The 27171-nt window shown below is 38.3% G+C and overlaps 2 protein-coding genes across 2 annotated transcripts in view; one reads left to right on the top strand and one right to left on the bottom strand.

Moving 5' to 3' along the window:
- The window catches only part of LOC134660166 (solute carrier family 2, facilitated glucose transporter member 3-like), a 45643-nt gene extending 43542 nt beyond the window's left edge, over nt 1-2101 (top strand). The window contains exons 10-12 of the mRNA XM_063515897.1: nt 397-499; nt 1059-1159; nt 1964-2101. Of these exons, the coding sequence (XP_063371967.1) occupies nt 397-499; nt 1059-1159; nt 1964-2101 (342 nt within the window). The remainder of the gene's footprint in view (nt 1-396; nt 500-1058; nt 1160-1963) is intronic.
- Nucleotides 2102-6513: 4412 nt separating this feature from the next.
- Nucleotides 6514-26796, bottom strand: LOC134660318 (exopolyphosphatase PRUNE1). Its single transcript, XM_063516066.1, has 8 exons — nt 26687-26796; nt 24641-24909; nt 24381-24548; nt 23826-23953; nt 23114-23234; nt 22030-22159; nt 7107-7259; nt 6514-6686 (listed from the first exon to the last, which is right to left on the bottom strand). The coding sequence occupies exons 1-8, from the start codon at nt 26720-26722 to the stop codon at nt 6531-6533; spliced, it is 1161 nt and encodes a 386-aa protein (XP_063372136.1). The 5' UTR covers nt 26723-26796; the 3' UTR covers nt 6514-6530.
- Nucleotides 26797-27171: the final 375 nt, after the last annotated feature.

The following is a 27171-nucleotide window of genomic DNA, read 5'->3' as shown; positions in this document are numbered from 1 at the left end:
AGTGTAAGGCCTGAATGGACGCTCGAAGCGGCGCGTTCGGCGGGGCGTGCAGCGTGGCTGTGGGCTCACGCGTGATGTGAGCAGCGTGCACTAAGGCCGCTCCTATACGTGCGCATTTGTTTAACATGCACGCCGCAAGCCCCGCCCCGCTGCACGCACAACAAGAGCGTCCACTCAGGCCTTAAGGCCAAGCGCGCACTACGATTTTTTGTCGCGCGATAATTTTGTCGCAGAAATGCACATGCGACAAGAAAATATGTATTACAGCGCGATTTTAAAATCGTGTCGCAAAAATTTAAATCGCAGTGCGCACTTACTGTCTATTACGTCTATGTAATTTACCTAAAAATGACGATGTTAGTTTGAAATCGTAATAATGTTTTGTTTATTTTCCAGACCACAATCGCATGGATGCCGTACGCATGCATCGGTCTGGTGATTCTCTTCGTGGTGATGTTCGCCGTGGGGCCTGGTTCCATACCCTGGTTCCTTGTTACTGGTGAGTGGTCTGGTTTGTGTCTTGTAACAGCCAAGAGTAGGAGGGTGGTATTGCCACGTGAAGAGACATACATACCTAAAGGTGACAATCCATTTCCAACCGCAGCTGCACTACTGTTCATTTTACTATGGAAATTGACAGTAACAGCGACGCGTTCAGTACCACTAGTGCAGCTGCTCTAATAGTCATGTATAGAAATGTAAACGCGAAACCAAGTAAACTTTTTCGTTTCCATTCGTCTGTCTCTATATTTTAAGACTAGCGACCCGCCCCGGCTTCGCACGGGTTAACAAATTATACATAAACCTTCCTCTTGAATCCCTCTATTTTTGAAAAAAAATCGCATCAATATCCGTTGCGTAGTTTTAAAGATCTAAGCATACATACGGACAGACAGACAGCGGGAAGCGACTTTGTTTCGCGACACTTTATTTTCACTATGCGCTTTTTGTAATTATGTCTATTCTCTGTGTGTCTACGAATATTTAAACGATTCTATTCTATATCTAATGTTTATTTGACTCGTGTAAATGGTCCATAATAATGTCGTTGTTTCTAGAACTGTTCAACCAGTCTTCGAGGCCGGCAGCCGCGTCAGTGGCGGTCACAGTCAACTGGGCGGCCAACTTCCTAGTTGGCCTCACCTTCCTTCCACTTCAAGTAAGTAGTAGGGCTAAAGCAGGGAGCATGCTTAACCTTTTGGACGCCAATGACCGATATATCTCTTTTTACGATGTTAAAGATTTTTTTTGACCTACCGAATAATTTGTAAATGTAATTTATTAATAATAATGTAATGTATCTAATTTCATTGAATAACTGACATTGTAATTGTACCTATCTTGATATCTTAATTAAGCTGATTACTTAATTAATTTGAATATAACAACGGAACCTAATACCTAAATAAATTGACATGTAATATTTAAAATATTATAATTAAATGACTATGACTATGACTATCCGCAGCGTAGGTTAAACACCAGAGACCGATTAATCGGTCACAGACAGAGCAACATTGACCTACGAGCATATACATAAAGTTCAACTTCAGTTTTGACACTTCAATGATGTGGCGTCTGAATGACAGCTTTTGTGTTTGACACGGCGTGGAAAAGGTTATGCTCGGCCCTACCCCTTTTCAGGGCCACACTAGTCTATTAGGATCCTACCATCTATCCATTGACCGTTAGTTTTGTGACGATTGCTAACCGGCCGTTCATGGTACACAGTTAACTGAAAATACCCTCTAAGTGTAAGGCCTGAGTGGACGCTCGAAGCGGAGCGTTCGGCGCGGCGTGCAGCGTGGCGTCGGGCTCACGCGTGATGTGATCAGCGTGCACTAAGACCGCTCTTATACGCTTGCATTTGTTTAACATGCACGCCGCACGCCCCGCCCCGCTGCACGCCCAACAAGAGCGTCCACTCAGGCCTTACACTAATGAAACTAAATTTCTATTCCAGCTGGCGATAAAGGCGTACGTGTTCGTGATCTTCGCCATATTCCAGCTGGTGTTCATCGTCTTCATCAGCATGAAGGTCCCGGAGACGAAGAACAAGACGGTAGAAGAGGTCACCGCCATGTTTAGGCAGCAACTATGATGTGGACAACGCTTTAGGGCCACCACTCCCCCATACTAGCGTCTCCCGAGCGTCGGCGTCTAGTCAACTCTATGTGTAAGGCCTGAGTGGACGCTCTTGTTGGGCGTGCAGCGGGGCGGGGCGTGCGGCGTGCATGTTAAACAAATGCGCACGTATAGGAGCGGCCTTAGTGCACGCTGCTCACATCACGCGTGAGCCCACAGCCACGCTGCACCCCCCGCCGAGCGAGCGTCCACTCAGGCCTTACACTATGGCTGCTGCTCGACGCAACGTTGGCGCAACTGCGCAACGACGCTATTTTCCACTAGACTAGACGCCGACGCTCAAAAGACGCTAGTGGTATGGCCCTTAACCGATTCGGTGCGGATGGCACGACAGGCGTGTCATCAATGTTTTCAACGTGTGGCGTATGACACGATAGGCGTGCCATCATATTCTATGGCGTAGGGCACGCCTGTCGTGTCATGAAATAATTGCTCGCCGCCTCAGCCAAATTGGAACACGCAATGTAACGGTTAAACTTAGTTCGTCGGTTTAACCCTTTGACCGTCAAAGACGTCAACTGACGCGGCTACAGCCCAATATCAACCTTCGTGCATTCCGACAAGGTTCACAATGACGCGCCGCGCACGATAGGCGTGGCGCTCAAAGTGTTAAAGAAGTAAGTACTAAGATTATTAAGGCCCACTTGCACCATTCCACTAACCCGGGGTTAAGCGGTTAAACCGTTAACCTAGTCTCAAATGGTACTGGTAACCATGGTACAGGTTTAACCGGTTAACCCCTGGTTAGTGGAATGGTGCAAGTGGGCCTAAGGGACCGTGCGCAATAGAGGATCTGCCATCTTGTGGCAAAAATATGAAATTATATAACTTGACATTGACACGAATACGCCAATAGAAAATAGACTCTTCCACGCTTCATGAATGTAGATTAATGAGGTTGGCAGCTGTCAAAAGTTTGCATAGATGGCGCCATCATAGCTTGCCCCTTCCTCTAATTTATTTCCATGAGATTTGGCTTAAAGGGCTGGCATCCAGGCCATGAAATTCCATTAAAAAAAACAAGATATTTCACAATTCCAGGGATTAACAGGGCAAGCTATGCTGGCGCCATCTACTAAGGCTGGTTTTAGTGTCACGCGGACCGTCCGTACGTTATGTTTTTAATTGCAGTAGATATAATTTTATGACATTGATTGAATGAATGAATGACTGATTTGAATGGCTGACACTTACGAATGAACAGAGTAACATGACAGTAGGTACTTGAGTCGTACCAAGTTAACTCTGCATGGCATTTGCAATAACAGTGTGGCTTGTCTTTGGCGCTGTCCAAAATACTAGACAAAATCTTTGACCATCTTTTTGTATTTTTTTCTTAACCAGAATCACCACTACATAGTATAAAACAAAGTCGCTTCCCGCTGTCTGTCCCTATGTATGCTTAGATCTTTAAATCTACGCAACGGATTTTGATGCGTTTTTTTTTTAATAGATAGAGTGATCCAAGAGGAAGGTTTATGTATAATTTGTTAACCCGTGCAAAGCCGGGGCGGGTCGCTAGTTGATACGATTGAGAGCTGAGGAGGTTTGAACTCACGACCTGGGGCCCGTTTCTCAAAAGCGTGTAACTTTTATTACAAGCGGGTGGAAAAACAAAAAACAAAAAAACAAAAAACTTCCGAGTAACCAGCCCCTAATAGTAAACAATCAGCCTATTAATAAAGTTGACCAGGAAAAGTACCTGGGTCTCATACTGGACAAAAAATTAACGTGGCAACCGCAAATTGACAAAATAAAAAATAAAATAACTTCCTTAACTGGTTCACTCAAGGGTATAGTAAGATGCCTTCCAAAACGTGTCCGATATACAATATATAACACACTCGTGAAGCCACATATTGAATATCTAATTGAGATATGGGGCACCGCCCCTCCGACTAACTTGAACTGTCTACAGCGAGCTCAAAATAAACTGATCAAAGTCTTATTTAACTACAACTTCCGTACGCCAACAGTTAAAATCTACAAAGACACCAAAATAATGACCATTAACCATGCCTACGTATATTACACTTGTATTCTTATAAGAAAAATACTATCAAATGACCTTCATATACAAATCTCTTTTACGAAAAAGCAACAAATTCAAAGAATTAAACTCAGGAACGCTAATAACCTTATTTTACGCCCCCCGCGTACCAGTTATGGCAAAAAATGCATATTATATGAGGGAGCCAACTTATACAATAAACTCCCAAATGACATCAAAGACGCCAAATCGTTACGCACATTTAAAAGATTATTAAAACAATATCTCTCAAGCCGTCCATGAAACACTTTCATTTATATAATTACATATATAAATAATCTATAAACTTACACTAAATTACCTGCGTATAAATAAAGTAAATAAACAAACAGAATTAAAAAAAGTATACATATAAAAATAAAATCAAATAAAAACACTAGGTATATAATAAAATTACGGGTAATAAATATTCGACTTAAACCATCATATAACTGTTCACAATAATCATGTACCATTCATTAACTGTGCAATAAAATACACATACAATTATAAAACTACTCAACTTACTAGTTAATTTAACTCGGCAAATGCAATGTACGTACGCACTTGTAAAGACACTTCCAAACTCCTTATATCCGTGTAAAACTTATCTACTAAGTACGCTCGCATGACGCATCACACAGTTCAGAGCGCTGCGCGCTCCAAGTAGACAGCGATCGTGTTTACTTGTTTTGTATGCTTTTATAACACTACCGGCAAATTTTAACTTTTATGGTTTTGTGATTGCATTAATGTTTACGCTCTAACCTAGCGCTAGCCTAGATTAAGCATAGATTAAGAATCATAGCTAAATTATGCATGTTGTTTTCATTTCTCAAGTAAGTGAATTATTGTTATTCTTTTGAGAAAATAAAGATCTTTAAACCGATGTCACTTTTTGTTAGAAAGGGACTTCCACTTGTATTACAAGTTACAAGCTTCTGAGAAACGGGCCTTTGTCGATTTTTGCCAAATTAAGGGTTAAAGACAAATTTCTATGAAAATATGACGTATACAATGACACTTCCTCACTTTGTGTTCAAATCTGTGCAAAGTTGGCTTAGACGGACTTTATCAAATTTCGCAAAAAGTATATTTATATTCTGTTAAGAGATTATCTCCATAATTTAAGCGTACAAATATATTACATACTTACTATAGAAGGTAAACAATCATGATGTGTCTTTTAATTGAAAAGCATGTTTTAAAAATAAGTCACGACAAATATGTAACAATTATGAATCTAATACGATCATTTATATTCTTCGGCTTTCATAAGTATAAGTTACTGATTTTTAAAAAGCGTTTTTCAATTAAAATACATGTCAAGATCGCTTACCTTCTTTCTAATGCTAAAAAAAACGAACTATAAAGTATGTATTCGTACGTAGTGTTCAAGGTTAAGGAGCAAAACGAACATGTAATGTCACTTTCTATGGAAAGTGACTCCTTTTCGTTGCTCTGGAGTGTACACGACTGTATTAAGTGGCTAATTTTCTAGCTCCCACTAGGATTGCAAAAGCAAGATGCAGCTATATTTCGTATTGGTACTATCTCTTTCTATAACATAGTTGCGTCTCGCTCTTGCTTACAGCGCCGAACGCTCATTAGAATGTAAGCGGTGCTTTGCTGAAGTTTTAACAATCCTGATATTTTGAATAAATCTTTTATGAAATAATTTTGTTTTATTCAACACTGACAATAGGTATTAACTGTATTCTATTATAGAAAAAAAATCCCTATAATAGGAACTATGTGCGCGTTGGAAGTACTGCCATCTAGTGGCCTGAATTGGAAACATAAAAATATGTCCCATAGCTCTTATGTCAGGGAAAGAACTGTGGGACATATTTTTGAGTAAGTTGTATGCACCCATATTTTTACACTTGACTGTACTTATGTACAGTCAAGTCCAATTCCATAGTAATTCCATAGATATAAAAAATAGGTTCCTCGTCGCGTTGGCTTTATGAATTAATAAAGAATACATATATGTATATGAATTTTTATTCCTAAAACAAGAAAATCCAAATAGTTTGCAACAACAGGATCTGAGTGTAAAAATCTTCTCATTTTCGATTAAAGTATGTACCTTATTTTAATAGTTCGATTCAGAGAATCTCAGCGCATGTTATAGCGACATCTAGCGGACAATACAGTTAGTGTAAGGCCTGAGTGGACGCTCTTGTTCTGCGTGCAGCGGGGCGGGGCGCGCGGCGTGCATGTTAAACAAATGCGCACGTATAGGAGCGGCCTTAGTGCACGCTGCTCACATCACGCGTGAGCCCACAGCCACGCTGCACGCCGCGCCGAGCGAGCGTCCACTCAGGCCTTACACTTACTAAAATTCAAATTTTCATGGGTTCTGTAAGAACGCGTTAACAGCGGGTATGTACTGTTTTCTAGACGCACCTAGGTACAGTTGGTTGAAGTGATACGTGTTAGGGAACTCAAGGTCTGTCGGAGTCAGCTGTAGAGGTGGTGCGGTCCAGTCTTGAAGAAATTGGGCTAGCTGAAACAAGAACATGTTTTTGTAAATTTTGAAAAAAAAAAAAATGAAAATGAAAAATGATAAATGATTTTTATTTTATTTTTGCACGCATAAATAAGGGTTTAACAGTGGAAACATACATGAAGTGGAGGTTGCATGCATACAGCGATACTTTTATATAAGACTATATGAACAGGTGTCCCCAAACCCCAAACTAGGCATAGCCTGTATCTTGGGAAACCAGTTAATGAATTAAAATAATATACCTATATACAAGTAACTCCGCGATTTCGTCACGTGGCTAGACACCAATTTTGGTGTCTAGCCTGGGTACCTAATGATTCTCCGAGAAACTTTTAGCAGATTATCGATTCGCCGACAACGATTCACCTCGGAGAATCATTAGGTACCCGTTTGTGTTATGTTCGTTACATAATTTACCTTTGCAGTCTTATCGGGCTCATTTCCACATATAGCGGCGTCTCGCTTCAATCCGTCCTGCAGACTCATGCCAAGTAGGAGCGCCAGGGAGCACCCACTCGATTTTAGGGCTTCGGAGACAGCCTGTAGCGCTCCGGGCTTGGACAGGAATTCCTTTGAATTGAAGACAAGTTAAGTTAAAATATTGCGTTTAAACCAGCACAATACTTGTACGGAGTGTTTTTTAGGGTGCCGTAGCTCAAAAACGGAACCCTTATAGGATCACTCGTGCGTCTGTCTGTCTGTCCGACCGTTTGATACTGGGTTAATGGTTTAACCGCTTAACCTCGGGTCAGTGGGATGGTGCATGTGGCCCTTAGCTGCGTCACAGAATAATTAATAGTACTAAGTACAGAAGACTCACTCTCTAACAAAACGCGTCTGTTACGATCAGCACAGATATGGCCGCTAGGTGGCGACAGCGCCACGCGCGGCTTATGGCTTTCCCCAAAATTGTGGCTGAACGGATGTACTTTTAGCTACCTGTAGCAAAGCGACGAAATCGCGGAGTGAGCCACGCCTGGCTGAGTTAGACTATAGTATTAGGACCATGAGACCACTGGTCTGGCCTAGTGGGTAGTGACCCTGCCTGCGAAGCCGCGGTCCTGGGTGCGAATCCCGGTAAGGGCATTTATTTGTGTGATGAGCACAGATATTTGTTCCCGAGTCTTGGGTGTTTTCTATGTATTTATGTATGTGTATATTATATATATCGTTGTCACACCCACAACACAAGCCTTCTTGAGCTTACTTTGGGACTTAGTCAATCTGTGTAAGAATGTCCTATACGAGGGCTGTTTGATAAGTACCCGTTTATGAAAAAAATTATCAGTTGTTTTGGCACAGACTACATATATACAGACGCTGCTATCCCATACATTCAAATGTGACCGCCTAAAAGCGCACCATTACCAGATGGCGTCACTGAAAAAGCACTGTTGCCTATCATGGATACAAGATGGCGCTGTGTCACATCCAAATCATAGAATTCCTAACGACATCTATACGTCTTCATTGAAAGTTAGTAGACATATGTCGTTGCCAACGATTAGAAGTAATCAACAGATGTCGCTTTATAGCGTATTGAATAAATCATGAATCTAGTTTAAAACTGGATCAAGCATGAGGGGTGGAAGGAAATGACCGAACAGGATAGTCTTATGTATCTTTCAGTATGAGTAAAGAGAGTTCGGGCACTTAAGGAGTACAGGGAGGGAAGGGAGAGGCAGGGTACAGAGAAATAGCGTAGCCAAACGGTATAACCATAAAGTAATTTCGGAAAACGATACTGTGGTGATGATAATATTTATATATTATAAGAATGCTACATAAGTCTTGCCGAAACTATTTAAACCGGCTGAAAATAAATACCTGTCATAATAATTTTGCGCATGCTACCATTGGTGCATGGCAAAAGGATTAGACATTACTACTGGCGTAAGTCCGTCTATATGCCACCATGCCACTGGTACTTGAGCGTTTCTTTATATTTTTTTAATCCAATTGCTCAAAAAGTTTAGTTTTTGTAGCTGCAAATCGTGCGTAAAGTTTGATTTTTTTACACTAGTGCTAAAAAGTAATCTGATTGATACATTTTAAATAAATGAGTATTATGCGAGACCCGCTTATAAATGACCCACCTGAACAACGCGCGATTGGGCATAAAGGAGTATTATTCGAGACCCAATAGTATTACTTGAACAACGCGCGACAGAATGAAGCTGACGTTCGTACAATACACTTTATACACTTAATATAAATGTAATTAATTAGATATATATCAATATAATGAAATAACAAAAGATTCATGTTTTTTTACATATAGCTGGTCAACCAAATCTTGTCAGTAAAATAAAGGCGCGAAATTCAAATTTTCTATGGGACGATATCCTTTCGCGCCTACATTTTTCAAATTTGCCGCCTTTTTCTACTGTCAAGATCTGGTTGACCATGTATAATTATATGTTCTGAAAATTAATTTTATTAATTTTAATAATACAATTTCTCTTCAATTGGCATAATGCTGACAACAGTGACAACAGAATCCACATTGAAAAAAATGGCAATTAAAAGTAAAACTTTTTTTATTCCCTTCCCGCCTTTTTTATTCAACATTTAAAGTGATTTATGTTTGTAAGTAATTGCCAAGAAAGCATAAGTTATTAAATAAAAATGAGTGATTCAGACGATTTTGGATTTAATTTAACGCCACCAGATATCAAAGCAAAGGCATCCGTTGTAAGTGACAGGGCTATAACCGCGAAAATCGAATTTCGCAAATTGCGGGCATTTTTCTCTGTCACTCTAATTACGCCTGCATTGGAGTAAAAGAGAAAGATCCCCGCAATTTGCGAATTTCGGTTTTGGCGGTAGCCCCTCAGTATATTTCCGGAAAAATCGAAAGCTCGGTACTCGTGCAAAATGACATACTTCTCGCACTTATATCGAAAACTACTATTTTTTGCCATTTTTTATATTGTGATCTTTTTTGCCACTTTTGTGTTATTTGTACTCAAATTCACGAGCTCTTTCGATCCTAATGAGATAAAATACCTCAATTCATGCTCAATTCACTCTTATCGTGCCTTCTAAAAATTTACGATACAAGTTGCATTGCAATAACTATAAAAAAGTAACTGATTTGACTAGTACGAAAATACCCTATTGTAACAATACGATGCGACGTTGTCGAGTTAAACTGGACTCGCTTCGCAGTAACTCATAGCAGTTTGGCAACGTCGCGTCGTGCTTTTATTTTTAAGCAACAGATTTGTACATGATTTGTACCATCTTAGTACCTATACATACAAAGATATGTTTTCATAACGTTCCTTTTCAACTTCTCCCATGGCAAAACCCGTACCTATCAAACCTGAAATTATTATACAAAAGCATTTAATGTTTGTTTTAATAAACTTTTTCTGTTATAATTAGAATAAATATATCTAATTTTGCGTATATTGACCAGGCAGGTGTTTGTATCACTAATTATGTGACCTATAAGTATAGACAGACAACAGCGTGCACAGAAACGTCAAAAACGGCATCAAGTAATGATTATTGCTATTTTAAAATTAGTCCCCTACTTCAGGGTAATGTTATACGCCTGTTCCTTAAAAAAGCTGAGGGCCTACCGCGAACCACGTTCGACGTGTTGCCTCCCTGTCACACTTACGTACGAATTTACAAGTGCGACAGAGAGGCAACACGTCGAACGTGGTTCGCGGTAGGCCCTCAGAAATGGACACTGAGGCATAATTATCATTATTTTGGAATTTAAGTACTATATAATATTATTTGTAGTCTTTTGGAATATCATATTTTATTTGAACTAATAATATTGTATAATAATAAATCATAAAAGCTCTATTTAGGGACAAGAAAGAACTTTCAACGGCAACACTAAAAATAAACTGTCAAATAGTCAAGTCGCCACAAAGCGGCACCGCGTTTGTTGGTTGCCTTTGCTTTGTTTCTGTTTATACAAACTTATTAATTTCATATTATAGCTTCATTTGAACTATAGTACAAGTACGTGAATAGAATACCTAGACGTGTCTTGCTTGGTGCAGTTGCGTAGGTATGCTAAAAGGAAAGTTGGAAGACCGATGTGGCGCTTTAAAGACTGTGCTAAGCGTGACATGTGCCCAAAATGTGGGAGGTCGTGCCGCTCACGCATCGGCCTCCACAATCACCAAACCCGTTGTCTAAACAGCAATGCATAAATCGTCTGCAATAGACGAAAAGACCTGTGATGATGACGTGAATTGCCGATGTAGTAACGGAACACTACTAATGGTAAAACCTACATATTAATCTGACAGTGTCTACTGTTTGCCAATAAATGATAAAATTGATAAAAAATTAACACTTCAGGTAAGTTTGTTTTGAATACAAAGGTTAATTAAATAATTTATCACCACACCAACTGGTAAAGGCCCCCTTGATTGTTCAAATACTAATGAGAAAATTGCATTTATGATTTATCCCACATGTGGGGCAAAGTAATCAGATCTAAATTTTGAGTTTCCTTATGTTAGCTGGTAGAATTTACTTTTAAATGATGATTTTGAATTATAAATTCTTTATAATGTTCATGTGGATTTGATTTTTTTGGTATTTTATAGTTGGTATTTTCCCTGCATTGGCATGGTGATAAATTCTGTGTTTCATTAGGTGGCAATGTTTGTTTAACCCTCGTGCCTTGAATTCTCACAACGCTCAAGATTCCACTTCTCGAACCACTCGCTACGCTCATAGTTCAAATCTTCTGCTTGCCCTGGAATCAACATTAGCATGAGCGGTTAAACAACTGCTTTGCCCCCTTGCCCACTAATAACTATTGTCAAGTTTTATTTTAACCCCCCATGCTAATATTGATACCCGAGCAAGCAAAAGATTCCAAAGTATTTAGAGTTAGAGCAAGAAAGAAGAAAGGTACGTCATAATTTCAAAGATGTTTGACATTTAAAATAACACATGTACTGCGCAGGCGATCAATATCGCTGCATACTTTTCTTGGTCTAAATCTATACAATGGTTAGTGTTTGCAAACAGACTCCAATGTGAAGGCAATGTGTATTAAACTTTATTGTGATATTATTACATTTTATATATAAAAAATATGTTTCTGATTTCAGGACCCAGCCTCTAGCCACTAGAAGTTACAATGTATGCAACAAGAGAGTGAAGATGAAATAGTCAATGCATCACAATATCTGAACACGCACTCTAACGCCCTGACAATAGAGGCGTGTTCAGATATTTGTGAGCGCCTTGGCCGCTCCGATATATCTGATGGCGACTGTACCACAAGTAAAATATTTTGAGTGGAAGATGGTTGAGATTGATTCCTGTTTCAACGGACAGACACATGCTATGAAGATTCTCTTAAAAATAATAAAATACAATTAATAAATTCAATGTTTAACATGATAGTGACTTTATTTTGTCTACCCACTAACAACCAATTTGTTCAATGCTGGCGGGCAATGGCGGTAAACTTAAATATTTGATGTGGTATGAAGCTAAATGTTTTGAACATAATGGCAAGCCACTAAAAAGTTTTAATCCTAGATTAGCCATTAAACTGTGGCTGCCAGTCTGATTTGTTAATTGTTATATAAGTACAGTCAGCGTCATATAGTAGGTAGCATCCAAAGTATTCAAATAGTTCGGTACGCCATATTATTTGTATGGCGTACTGAACTATTTGAATACTTTGGATGCGACCTACTATACGACGCTGACTGTACTTAATTTAAATATATATAAATTGTATATTATTTCTACGGCCTCCTAGCTAGTCAGTAGTGACAGTGACCCTGCTCTGCTATGTGCTATGAAGTAGGAGGTCCTGGGTTCAAATCCTCATAGGACATTTATTTGTTTTTTAATTGTGTGTGTATATATTAATGGTCTATATCTATTCCCATCTGTCCACACCTCTTGTATGGCGGCGGGGACAAATGGGCCACCACCATGGGACACCATATTAATACACTTTTAGGGGGATCCGAACCTAGGACTTCCAGCTTTGATATGATCATAAAATATAAGATATGTATGTATTTACATTTACACATTGTATTATTGCTCTCATACATATAGGGATATTTTTTTAAATGTCGGATGTCTCTTCTCTTTTGAGCATGAATAGAAGCAGGGGATAACTGACAGAACGGGATAGTCTTATGTATCTTTCAGTAGGAGTAGCAGCGAAAGCGCTATTATTGTTTGTCCTTGTCACAGTCTCACATCTTGTTTTATTCCCCACCGTAAATTGACCACCGTGATTGGTCGAATTCATTTGTTGCCCACCATAACAAATAAATTCGACCAATCATAGCGGCGCAATGCGACGCTATGATTGGTCGAATTTACATGTTTTGTCCCTCACGGAGGCACGCGTACACCACTTCTATAGGATGCTACCTTCTATGCTTTTGAGCAAGTTTTTGTCACCTGCCCTGCTATTCAAACTACTCAAGAATTTACAATGTTTTGTTACCAAGTAGGTCGATTAGTGTAAGACTGTCCTAAAATATATGTATAGCTATATGAGGACAATTTTGTAATGCGTAAGGTTAAGTAAATTAATATACAAACAGCAACACTCCTAACTGTACATCGGTACAGTTAACACTTAACAGTGTGGCTGATGATACCATGTAGGTTTAATATATTTTAATTATTATCACGTTTCTAAGAACAATAGTACATTATTGTCGAGGTTCGGAAGTAGCTACTTGCAAGCTGAGGATTCGTTTTAAACGGACGACCTTGGGAGTCCGTTTAATTGAATCCGAAGCCAGCAAGTAGCCTTCCAGCCGAGTCATATATAGTGCTTTTCTCAAAAATGGTGCAAGAGATATTTTACAGAAGCAACGTTCTAATTTTCACAGAGAAAAGTAAAACCATTAAAAAGATTTGCTTGCCGCCTTTAAAAAAAATAGAAGTGTATTTTTCTGCTGAAAATACGCCAACGTATTTGAGACACCTAAATAGTCGCGGTACCAACATTATATTAATAATAAGTGCTGATCATCTGTTCGGCTGTTTAATGGACCTATGCCTTCATTTGATATGGCCATTTAAAGTTTTAAAAAGTTTGGAACTCGTTTAATAATGGAATTTGTATGCAACATTGCAGTCCCGAAATCGAGACAGCAATGTTTTTAACTTTTTAATTTTTAGAATGACCATAAACTACACACTTCGCGACCTATTTTTTAACCGGCAACGTCGACTTTGCCGTCCATTTTTGAGAAAAATTATATTATTTATTACTTAATAATGTTGATATGTTGTCTGTGATATGATCATAAAGTATGAGGATTTACTACAGTGACATCTATTGATAGTCTTTCTCAAACAATCGAGCTATTTAGTGTGTTACAACGGCAAGAAACTAACTGTCTAGTAATGCGATAGATGGCGCTTAGAATAGTTCATGCCATTATTTATTTATTTTTTTCTGCGTCGATTTACTATGTGTAAATGGATGTTTTAAAAGGTTTTTGTTGTAATATGCTAAATAAATTAGAACTATACATGTTAATTTAAAAATTGGCAAGATTTGAAATAACACAAATATATATTTAGGCCCAATGGTGCTCTGAGTGACATCTCTTGGATTTTTGTGGAACTAAGCGAGGCTTGTATGGGCCGATTACTCTATACTATACTTACTTTATGGTTTTGGTTTATATGCATTTATTTTTCTTCATAGTCTCCTTTTAGCTCTATACACTTGTTCCACCTATATTCAAGCTTCAATAAACCATCCAAAAAGTATGATTTCGGAAAGTCATTAAAATAGGCCTCTGTGACGGCAATGACTTCGTCATTTGATCCAAATCACTTACCACCGAGGCATTTTTTCAGGTTGGGAAACAAAAATAAATCGCATGGGGTCAAATCTGGAGAATACGGGGGGTGAGGCAATAGGGCATAGCGTAATTGTGTTAATTTAGCCATCACAACTCTAGACGAATGAGCTGGTGCGTTGTCGTGATGAAACAGTACTTTTTTATTTTTTAAATGGGGTCGTTTGTCCTTCAACACAGCGTAAAATTCATCCAATAAATTGGCATAGTACTGCCCTGTTATCGTTTTCCCCTTTTCTAAGAACTCAATATGTATAATACCCTGCGAATCCCAAAAAACGGTCGCCATGACCATAAAGTAAGTATAGTATAGAGTAATCGGCCCATACAAGCCTCGCTTAGTTCCACAAAAATCCAAGAGATGTCACTCAGAGCACCATTGGGCCTAAATATATATTTGTGTTATTTCAAATCTTGCCAATTTTTAAATTAACATGTATAGTTCTAATTTATTTAGCATATTACAACAAAAACCTTTTAAAACATCCATTTACACATAGTAAATCGACGCAGAAAAAAATAAATAAATAATGGCATGAACTATTCTAAGCGCCATCTATCGCATTACTAGACAGTTAGTTTCTTGCCGTTGTAACACACTAAATAGCTCGATTGTTTGAGAAAGACTATCAATAGATGTCACTGTAGTAAATCCTCATACTTTATGATCATATCACAGACAACATATCAACATTATTAAGTAATAAATAATATAATTTTTCTCAAAAATGGACGGCAAAGTCGACGTTGCCGGTTAAAAAATAGGTCGCGAAGTGTGTAGTTTATGGTCATTCTAAAAATTAAAAAGTTAAAAACATTGCTGTCTCGATTTCGGGACTGCAATGTTGCATACAAATTCCATTATTAAACGAGTTCCAAACTTTTTAAAACTTTAAATGGCCATATCAAATGAAGGCATAGGTCCATTAAACAGCCGAACAGATGATCAGCACTTATTATTAATATAATGTTGGTACCGCGACTATTTAGGTGTCTCAAATACGTTGGCGTATTTTCAGCAGAAAAATACACTTCTATTTTTTTTAAAGGCGGCAAGCAAATCTTTTTAATGGTTTTACTTTTCTCTGTGAAAATTAGAACGTTGCTTCTGTAAAATATCTCTTGCACCATTTTTGAGAAAAGCACTATATATGACTCGGCTGGAAGGCTACTTGCTGGCTTCGGATTCAATTAAACGGACTCCCAAGGTCGTCCGTTTAAAACGAATCCTCAGCTTGCAAGTAGCTACTTCCGAACCTCGACAATAATGTACTATTGTTCTTAGAAACGTGATAATAATTAAAATATATTAAACCTACATGGTATCATCAGCCACACTGTTAAGTGTTAACTGTACCGATGTACAGTTAGGAGTGTTGCTGTTTGTATATTAATTTACTTAACCTTACGCATTACAAAATTGTCCTCATATAGCTATACATATATTTTAGGACAGTCTTACACTAATCGACCTACTTGGTAACAAAACATTGTAAATTCTTGAGTAGTTTGAATAGCAGGGCAGGTGACAAAAACTTGCTCAAAAGCATAGAAGGTAGCATCCTATAGAAGTGGTGTACGCGTGCCTCCGTGAGGGACAAAACATGTAAATTCGACCAATCATAGCGTCGCATTGCGCCGCTATGATTGGTCGAATTTATTTGTTATGGTGGGCAACAAATGAATTCGACCAATCACGGTGGTCAATTTACGGTGGGGAATAAAACAAGATGTGAGACTGTGACAAGGACAAACAATAATAGCGCTTTCGCTGCTACTCCTACTGAAAGATACATAAGACTATCCCGTTCTGTCAGTTATCCCCTGCTTCTATTCATGCTCAAAAGAGAAGAGACATCCGACATTTAAAAAAATATCCCTATATGTATGAGAGCAATAATACAATGTGTAAATGTAAATACATACATATCTTATATTTTATGATCATATCAAAGCTGGAAGTCCTAGGTTCGGATCCCCCTAAAAGTGTATTAATATGGTGTCCCATGGTGGTGGCCCATTTGTCCCCGCCGCCATACAAGAGGTGTGGACAGATGGGAATAGATATAGACCATTAATATATACACACACAATTAAAAAACAAATAAATGTCCTATGAGGATTTGAACCCAGGACCTCCTACTTCATAGCACATAGCAGAGCAGGGTCACTGTCACTACTGACTAGCTAGGAGGCCGTAGAAATAATATACAATTTATATATATTTAAATTAAGTACAGTCAGCGTCGTATAGTAGGTCGCATCCAAAGTATTCAAATAGTTCAGTACGCCATACAAATAATATGGCGTACCGAACTATTTGAATACTTTGGATGCTACCTACTATATGACGCTGACTGTACTTATATAACAATTAACAAATCAGACTGGCAGCCACAGTTTAATGGCTAATCTAGGATTAAAACTTTTTAGTGGCTTGCCATTATGTTCAAAACATTTAGCTTCATACCACATCAAATATTTAAGTTTACCGCCATTGCCCGCCAGCATTGAACAAATTGGTTGTTAGTGGGTAGACAAAATAAAGTCACTATCATGTTAAACATTGAATTTATTAATTGTATTTTATTATTTTTAAGAGAATCTTCATAGCATGTGTCTGTCCGTTGAAACAGGAATCAATCTCAACCATCTTCCACTCAAAATATTTTACTTGTGGTACAGTCGCCATCAGATATATCGGAGCGGCCAAGGCGCTCACAAATATCTGAACACGCCTCTATTGTCAGGGCGTTAGAGTGCGTGTTCAGATATTGTGATGCATTGACTATTTCATCTTCACTCTCTTGTTGCATACATTGTAACTTCTAGTGGCTAGAGGCTGGGTCCTGAAATCAGAAACATATTTTTTATATATAAAATGTAATAATATCACAATAAAGTTTAATACACATTGCCTTCACATTGGAGTCTGTTTGCAAACACTAACCATTGTATAGATTTAGACCAAGAAAAGTATGCAGCGATATTGATCGCCTGCGCAGTACATGTGTTATTTTAAATGTCAAACATCTTTGAAATTATGACGTACCTTTCTTCTTTCTTGCTCTAACTCTAAATACTTTGGAATCTTTTGCTTGCTCGGGTATCAATATTAGCATGGGGGGTTAAAATAAAACTTGACAATAGTTATTAGTGGGCAAGGGGGCAAAGCAGTTGTTTAACCGCTCATGCTAATGTTGATTCCAGGGCAAGCAGAAGATTTGAACTATGAGCGTAGCGAGTGGTTCGAGAAGTGGAATCTTGAGCGTTGTGAGAATTCAAGGCACGAGGGTTAAACAAACATTGCCACCTAATGAAACACAGAATTTATCACCATGCCAATGCAGGGAAAATACCAACTATAAAATACCAAAAAAATCAAATCCACATGAACATTATAAAGAATTTATAATTCAAAATCATCATTTAAAAGTAAATTCTACCAGCTAACATAAGGAAACTCAAAATTTAGATCTGATTACTTTGCCCCACATGTGGGATAAATCATAAATGCAATTTTCTCATTAGTATTTGAACAATCAAGGGGGCCTTTACCAGTTGGTGTGGTGATAAATTATTTAATTAACCTTTGTATTCAAAACAAACTTACCTGAAGTGTTAATTTTTTATCAATTTTATCATTTATTGGCAAACAGTAGACACTGTCAGATTAATATGTAGGTTTTACCATTAGTAGTGTTCCGTTACTACATCGGCAATTCACGTCATCATCACAGGTCTTTTCGTCTATTGCAGACGATTTATGCATTGCTGTTTAGACAACGGGTTTGGTGATTGTGGAGGCCGATGCGTGAGCGGCACGACCTCCCACATTTTGGGCACATGTCACGCTTAGCACAGTCTTTAAAGCGCCACATCGGTCTTCCAACTTTCCTTTTAGCATACCTACGCAACTGCACCAAGCAAGACACGTCTAGGTATTCTATTCACGTACTTGTACTATAGTTCAAATGAAGCTATAATATGAAATTAATAAGTTTGTATAAACAGAAACAAAGCAAAGGCAACCAACAAACGCGGTGCCGCTTTGTGGCGACTTGACTATTTGACAGTTTATTTTTAGTGTTGCCGTTGAAAGTTCTTTCTTGTCCCTAAATAGAGCTTTTATGATTTATTATTATACAATATTATTAGTTCAAATAAAATATGATATTCCAAAAGACTACAAATAATATTATATAGTACTTAAATTCCAAAATAATGATAATTATGCCTCAGTGTCCATTTCTGAGGGCCTACCGCGAACCACGTTCGACGTGTTGCCTCTCTGTCGCACTTGTAAATTCGTACGTAAGTGTGACAGGGAGGCAACACGTCGAACGTGGTTCGCGGTAGGCCCTCAGCTTTTTTAAGGAACAGGCGTATAACATTACCCTGAAGTAGGGGACTAATTTTAAAATAGCAATAATCATTACTTGATGCCGTTTTTGACGTTTCTGTGCACGCTGTTGTCTGTCTATACTTATAGGTCACATAATTAGTGATACAAACACCTGCCTGGTCAATATACGCAAAATTAGATATATTTATTCTAATTATAACAGAAAAAGTTTATTAAAACAAACATTAAATGCTTTTGTATAATAATTTCAGGTTTGATAGGTACGGGTTTTGCCATGGGAGAAGTTGAAAAGGAACGTTATGAAAACATATCTTTGTATGTATAGGTACTAAGATGGTACAAATCATGTACAAATCTGTTGCTTAAAAATAAAAGCACGACGCGACGTTGCCAAACTGCTATGAGTTACTGCGAAGCGAGTCCAGTTTAACTCGACAACGTCGCATCGTATTGTTACAATAGGGTATTTTCGTACTAGTCAAATCAGTTACTTTTTTATAGTTATTGCAATGCAACTTGTATCGTAAATTTTTAGAAGGCACGATAAGAGTGAATTGAGCATGAATTGAGGTATTTTATCTCATTAGGATCGAAAGAGCTCGTGAATTTGAGTACAAATAACACAAAAGTGGCAAAAAAGATCACAATATAAAAAATGGCAAAAAATAGTAGTTTTCGATATAAGTGCGAGAAGTATGTCATTTTGCACGAGTACCGAGCTTTCGATTTTTCCGGAAATATACTGAGGGGCTACCGCCAAAACCGAAATTCGCAAATTGCGGGGATCTTTCTCTTTTACTCCAATGCAGGCGTAATTAGAGTGACAGAGAAAAATGCCCGCAATTTGCGAAATTCGATTTTCGCGGTTATAGCCCTGTCACTTACAACGGATGCCTTTGCTTTGATATCTGGTGGCGTTAAATTAACTCCAAAATCGTCTGAATCACTCATTTTTATTTAATAACTTATGCTTTCTTGGCAATTACTTACAAACATAAATCACTTTAAATGTTGAATAAAAAAGGCGGGAAGGGAATAAAAAAAGTTTTACTTTTAATTGCCATTTTTTTCAATGTGGATTCTGTTGTCACTGTTGTCAGCATTATGCCAATTGAAGAGAAATTGTATTATTAAAATTAATAAAATTAATTTTCAGAACATATAATTATACATGGTCAACCAGATCTTGACAGTAGAAAAAGGCGGCAAATTTGAAAAATGTAGGCGCGAAAGGATATCGTCCCATAGAAAATTTGAATTTCGCGCCTTTATTTTACTGACAAGATTTGGTTGACCAGCTATATGTAAAAAAACATGAATCTTTTGTTATTTCATTATATTGATATATATCTAATTAATTACATTTATATTAAGTGTATAAAGTGTATTGTACGAACGTCAGCTTCATTCTGTCGCGCGTTGTTCAAGTAATACTATTGGGTCTCGAATAATACTCCTTTATGCCCAATCGCGCGTTGTTCAGGTGGGTCATTTATAAGCGGGTCTCGCATAATACTCATTTATTTAAAATGTATCAATCAGATTACTTTTTAGCACTAGTGTAAAAAAATCAAACTTTACGCACGATTTGCAGCTACAAAAACTAAACTTTTTGAGCAATTGGATTAAAAAAATATAAAGAAACGCTCAAGTACCAGTGGCATGGTGGCATATAGACGGACTTACGCCAGTAGTAATGTCTAATCCTTTTGCCATGCACCAATGGTAGCATGCGCAAAATTATTATGACAGGTATTTATTTTCAGCCGGTTTAAATAGTTTCGGCAAGACTTATGTAGCATTCTTATAATATATAAATATTATCATCACCACAGTATCGTTTTCCGAAATTACTTTATGGTTATACCGTTTGGCTACGCTATTTCTCTGTACCCTGCCTCTCCCTTCCCTCCCTGTACTCCTTAAGTGCCCGAACTCTCTTTACTCATACTGAAAGATACATAAGACTATCCTGTTCGGTCATTTCCTTCCACCCCTCATGCTTGATCCAGTTTTAAACTAGATTCATGATTTATTCAATACGCTATAAAGCGACATCTGTTGATTACTTCTAATCGTTGGCAACGACATATGTCTACTAACTTTCAATGAAGACGTATAGATGTCGTTAGGAATTCTATGATTTGGATGTGACACAGCGCCATCTTGTATCCATGATAGGCAACAGTGCTTTTTCAGTGACGCCATCTGGTAATGGTGCGCTTTTAGGCGGTCACATTTGAATGTATGGGATAGCAGCGTCTGTATATATGTAGTCTGTGCCATGACCTTTCCAGCCGTTGGGACGATTTTTGCTATCTTTCGAGCAGGTTCACCCGGTAAAATCCACTGCTTCGACTGCCCTTTCATTTCCGGGGTGTAGTGGTGACCCACGTTTCGTCTACGGTCACGAAACGACGCAGAAACTCCTTCGGGTTACGTTTGAACACGGCCAAACACTGCTCCGAAGTAGTCAGTCGGTTCCGTTTTTGCTCCTCCGTGAGTAAACGCGGCACCCACCTCGCCGATACTGTCTTCATACCCAATTTTTCTTCTAATATGTTTTGTACCCGCTCGATTGGAACATTTACAGCATCAACGATTTCTCGAAGTTCAATTCGGCGGTCGGCTAAAACGATATTTTCAATTTTCTTAACCATATCGTCTGTAGTCACCTCAATTGGGCGGCCTGGGCGATCCTCATCAAAGACGGTTGTTCTCCCCCGCTTTTACTCGTTAAACCAGTATCTGACGGTTGTCATAGAAGGAGCACATTCATGGTAAACAACTTGCATTCTTACTTTTATTTCATCACATGTTTTTCCTTCCAAAAACAAGAATCTAATTACAGACCGATACTGCTCTTTCTCCATTTTCACAATTTTAAGTTCACGCTTTCACTGAATCGCTGTCAAATGAGAAAAAAACAAAAGAATGCTGTTTTTTTAAAAAAAATCCCACCTATGAAAAATGGCTTAAAACGATTGTATAGATATTTTCGGTTCCGTGATATTAATACATTTGGAAAACGGGTACTTATCAAACAGCCCTCGTAATACTTATTTAATTATGGGACGCTAGTGGGTATGGGTATGTAGTTTGAAGATGATTTGATAATGATGATCCTTACCTCCACTAATATAGGGAAACTAGGCACGTACACCTCTTTAACAATCTTGACGTCTTTCTTCAGTATCTGCGCTGCTGTTAGACGGGACACGTTGGCCCGGGCCTCTAGCAAACATGCCAGTTTGCTTGCTCTGCCGAAAATATAATATTGTTAACCTTTTGTACGCTTCACTACATAGTCATAGAATAAGTTATAGTATTATCATACAGAACGGCCACGCAACGCCCCGCCCCGACTCGCATTACCTCGCCCCGCGATATGAATCTGGCCATAATCTGGCGGACTTCTGGCGTACTCTCAGTATAGCGACTTACCCACGTGTACAGACGTGCCGTGCACACATCTAAACGCAAATAATTTTTGATGTATGGCGTGTCCGCCCTGTGACATAGTATAAAACAAAGTCGCTTCCCGCTGTCTGTCCGTCCCTATGTATGCTTAGATCTTTAACGCGACGGATTTTGATGCGGTTCTTTTTAATAGATAGAGTGATTCAAGAGGAAGCTTTATGTATAATTTGTTAACCCGTGCGAAGCCGGGGCGGGTCGCTAGTTACGTCATAAACAAAAACGTCGCTCACACGCCAACGTCCCGGGCGCAAGCGAGCTAATGTAAACCTTAGTTGAAAGTGTGAAGGTTACTTTGACAGCGTCAGCCATAACACCTATAGTTGTCTCTGGCGCTGTGGGCACGACTAGTAACGACACCTTTTGGTGTTCTTGGCGTTCAAAAGGTTAAGGAGATACCAGTGAAACCTGGATAATAGAAACCTCAAGGGACTGGAAATTTCGTTTAATTGGTTAGAAAAGGTTGTTTGACAACTAGTCAAGTCAGTTTTTTTCGAACTGTCAAAACGATTTTGCTACAAATTGCGATTTTTAGTTTATATAAAACACTAGCATGTGACGTCACAATCAATTTACCTACTCTTTATAGTTTCATATGAGTTTTAAAAATAGAAATTGTGTTTAAAAATAACTCGTAACATTTCTCTATTAATCTTCTGGTGCTTTATTTCATGCATGGTGTAAAACGATTTATTTTAAATACAGTCAAATACCCTATTGTATTAAATTACACATACCTCTCATGCTCCGGATTTTCTATTTTCATAATCCCTTCTAGGAACGTCACAATTTCTAAATCATGTGGTGTGCCTTTTTTCACTTCTTTGGAGAAGTTCATCGTGTCTAGAATAATTGTTGCTGAAACAGAAATTACAGTACTGTCGGCAGCAAAAGTTGCCAAGCGGGCGAGGTGTTCAAAATTACCTTGACACGCTCTTATTCTCTTAACAATAAAGTCGCTTCATTATAATTTTGAACACCTGGACCGCTTAGCAACTTCTGCTGCTGACTGTACAATGCTTGCTGCAAATGCTTTGGTTTAACCTTTTGGACGCCAATGACTGATATATCCGAACCGTAGGTTCAACGCCAAAGACAGATTAATCGGTCACATATCACAGAGCAACATAGACCTACGTGCATATGCATAAAGTTCAATTTCAGTTTTGACACTTCGGTGACGTGGCGTCAGCGTGACAGCTTTTGTGTTTGACACGGCGTATATGGCGCCATAATAGCTTGCCTCTTTTTCTGTGAAGTTTGGCTTACAGTGCTGGCATCCAGGGCATTAAAAAAACAAAAATTTGACACAATTCTAGGGATTGACAGGGCAAGCTATGATGGCGCCATCTGCTAAATACTTCGACCGGCCAACCCCATTGCACCTGGATATCATAAGGTCATTTGTCTTATATGGTGTCAATGTTAATAACTTAAATACCTACTTACAGTGCAGTAGCTGTGTGCATAGCGGATGTGTTTCGAAGAATTCGAGCTTTTTTGCCATTACCGCCGACACGTCCATAATTCTTTGAGCTACCAACGTACAACACGATCCCACTGTTTCTATAGTAGACCTGCAAATAAAAAAATCTTACTTTATTTAAAGTAGACTTAAACCAACATGTTGCATATATATTATTAATCGTCTTTCAAAGCTCTACATTTTGATATCCTACTCGATAGGTTTGCAAGATATTTTTTTCTTAAGTGTAAGGCCTGAGTGGACGCTCTTGTTGTGCGTGCAGCGGGGCGGGGCGTGCGGCGTGCATGTTAAACAAATGTGCACGTATAGGAGCGGCCTTAGTGCACGCTGCTCACATCACGCGTGAGCCCACAGCCACGCTGCACGCCCCGCCGAGCGAGCGTCCACTCAGGCCTTACTTTAGTTATAAAGGTATGGAATAAACTGTCTAAACTTTGGAATGAACTGTCGCCTGCGGTATTTCCGGACCGATACCGAATGCAATTCCGAATATTTCAGCTTGTTCATTTAAAAAGTACCTTGTATCATCTCTGTAGTTCCATTCCGTCTTTTCTATAGGTCTATGGTCTATAATCTCAGTAACATAAGGAGCCAGGAACTTGTCTTTGATGGCTAGAGTATGATGGTCCACTAACACTACATTAGTTTTAGTTTTAGTCACTAGTTCTTGAAGATCGTAGTCATTTCTGAAAAATTGATCTTAAATATCATATATTTTGTGTTGGATATAGGCGCTATAAAAACTTAGCGTAGTCCGAATCTAGATATGCCTACTCACCTAAATACCAACATTTCCTTACTAACCCCACTCTCCCTAATACATAAATCCACCTCCGTTTTAAGCTCAAAATCCTCCCTATTAACATTAAGGACCGGCGCACACAACAAGTCTTTCGCCCCCGGCGTAGGCCGCGTACACACGGTACATTTGATCTGGCTGTGTCGCCAGCTCAAAAAACTGGCATAGACAAGAGCGGACACCGCTGAGTCTAGGTCGCAACTCTCGTTGCCTATGACTAAGTTTAGGGCGGCATAGTTTTCTGATTTCTGAAAAATCGTAAAAAAGTTGTTATGAAAGGTATGACGCTTGTAAGTTTTAGCCTTGGGTTTTTTGCACTGGCAACCAGCAATTTTGATAAATCACATATGTTAAGAAAAAAAATACACGGGCATAGGCGGTTATACTCTGTCAAGCAATTTCCGTCAGTAGAAAAAAGCGGCAAATTTAAAGAATGTAGGGGCGAGAGTTATCGATTATCGTCCCATAGAATATTTGAATTTCGCGCCTTTTTCTACTGAATAATATCATATTGTGCGTCGCTCTGATGTACGAGCGGGTTGGCGCTATAATACGCGTATAGCGTTGTCTCGCTCAAACATCGGAATGACGTGCGAATAGCGTCAGCGTGATAACCGCCTTAGTAGCCTGCACTAAAATCTTGTACAGTCGACATCAAAGATATGTTTACAATCTTGCACCTTACTCCTTTGTAATAAGGCGAAAATTGCATACATCTCTTTGACGTCGACTGTATCACACTCACCGAAATATTAATATTTCTTTACTAATTCCAGTCTCATTTAAACAGGATTCCACTTCAGTTTTTAATTCAAACTCTTCCCTATGCACATTCAGGACCGGTACAAAAATATGCTCTTTATGTCCAAGTTTATCGGCTTTTTTACATATACCACACTTCAATTGACCGAGTTGCCAGTGCAAAAACTTGGAATAGACTAAAGTGGAGACTGCCGAGTCTAAGTTGCAGGTTTCATTGCCTATGGTTAGGTTTAAAGTGGAATAGTAGGCGGATCTCTGAAAGTGTAACTAACAAATTAAAATTTGTAAAAAAATCAGTGGTTATATAATAATATTTTAGTCCAATTTATAAAGGATCAATCTTTTTCACCAATCATTCTTTTAAAATGTCTTACACAATAACAACTTTCTTAAAAGGGTTAACCAGAGGTGACCAGAGTAGGTAAATTAAAGTATGGGATTATTGTGATACTAGCGACCCGCCCCGGCTTCGCACGGGTTCACAAATTATACATAAACCTTCCTCTTGAATTACTCTATCTATAAAAAAAACCGCATCAAAATCCGTTGCGTAGTTTTAAAGATCTAAGCATACATACAGACAGACAGACAGCGGGAAGCAACTTTGTTTGATACTATGTAGTAATTCTTTATTGTAAAATAGTTTTTTTACAATGTGAATTAATTAAGTTCCCTTCATCTAGTGTAAAAAGCCTGAGCTACTTGGAAATAAAACGTAAAATAAAGGGTGTTCTGACCAATCATATTAAAGAAATAGAAATAGACAATAATCCCATAGTTGCACTTACCTCGGTTGACTTTAAGCAGTTTCTTAAACCGATCATGCCTCAAAAATAATCCTACCACCAGCATCATATACATATATCAGACAAATGTAGGCTTGGAAGTATACTATATGTATAAAATTGAGTTTACAAAAGGTAGTATATTGTTAAAAAGTTAGTCCTTCAAGTGCCATTAATAAAGAACTTACTTATTTACTCATAGAAAAAAACCAGCAATAGATTTCACCCACATTTCTAACTAAATTATAAACGTCTAATCCCAATACAATTAGAATTAGAGAACGCAAAGTTCTTGTAAAATTCTGTTTCTGCTCATATAAGACAAAGCGACTAACATACATACATACACCACTTTAATATGGAATTTTGGACAAAATTTATAGGAAACTAGTCTTCGTAGTTTATTATAACAAACTTGTATAAAAATGATAGTCCACGATTTATATAATATTTCGCAAAATAATGATTAGATATTTACCAGATTTGACACAGTTGTCGATAGGTATTCTTCCATCTTGATGGTCCACTAATAAAAACTACAGTAAGTTATAATTGGGATTAAAAAGGAGCCGAAAATGTGTATAAAAAACGTGAACCCAGTCCCTATACAAGGCTTACAGCTGAGTTTGACATTGACAGCAATGACAGGTGTCAGCGATGATTAGTCCGGACAGTCCGGGTACTCGCTCCACACTCGCAAACTTCACGGTGATTTCGCAGTTTAGTTCGCGGCAGTGTTGCCAGATCGTACCTTTTAGTACGGTTTTACGTACTATTTTTTTACCTTGCGTACCTTTTTTGTACGCAGCGTACATCGTACTAAAACCGTACCTTTTGATGTACAATTGTTTATCAACTTTTTTTTTCGTTATATTGGTTCAGGATGGTTTGTTCAGGGCAAAATATCTAATCTGACAACAATAGCCACCATAAAAAAGTACCATGTACTATAGAAAATACACG

The sequence above is a fragment of the Cydia amplana genome, chromosome 26 (assembly GCF_948474715.1).
Source record: "Cydia amplana chromosome 26, ilCydAmpl1.1, whole genome shotgun sequence".
Classification (NCBI taxonomy): Eukaryota; Metazoa; Arthropoda; class Insecta; order Lepidoptera; family Tortricidae; genus Cydia; species Cydia amplana.
Note: the sequence above shows the minus strand (reverse complement) of the source record. Positions and strands in the feature narration are given on the sequence as shown.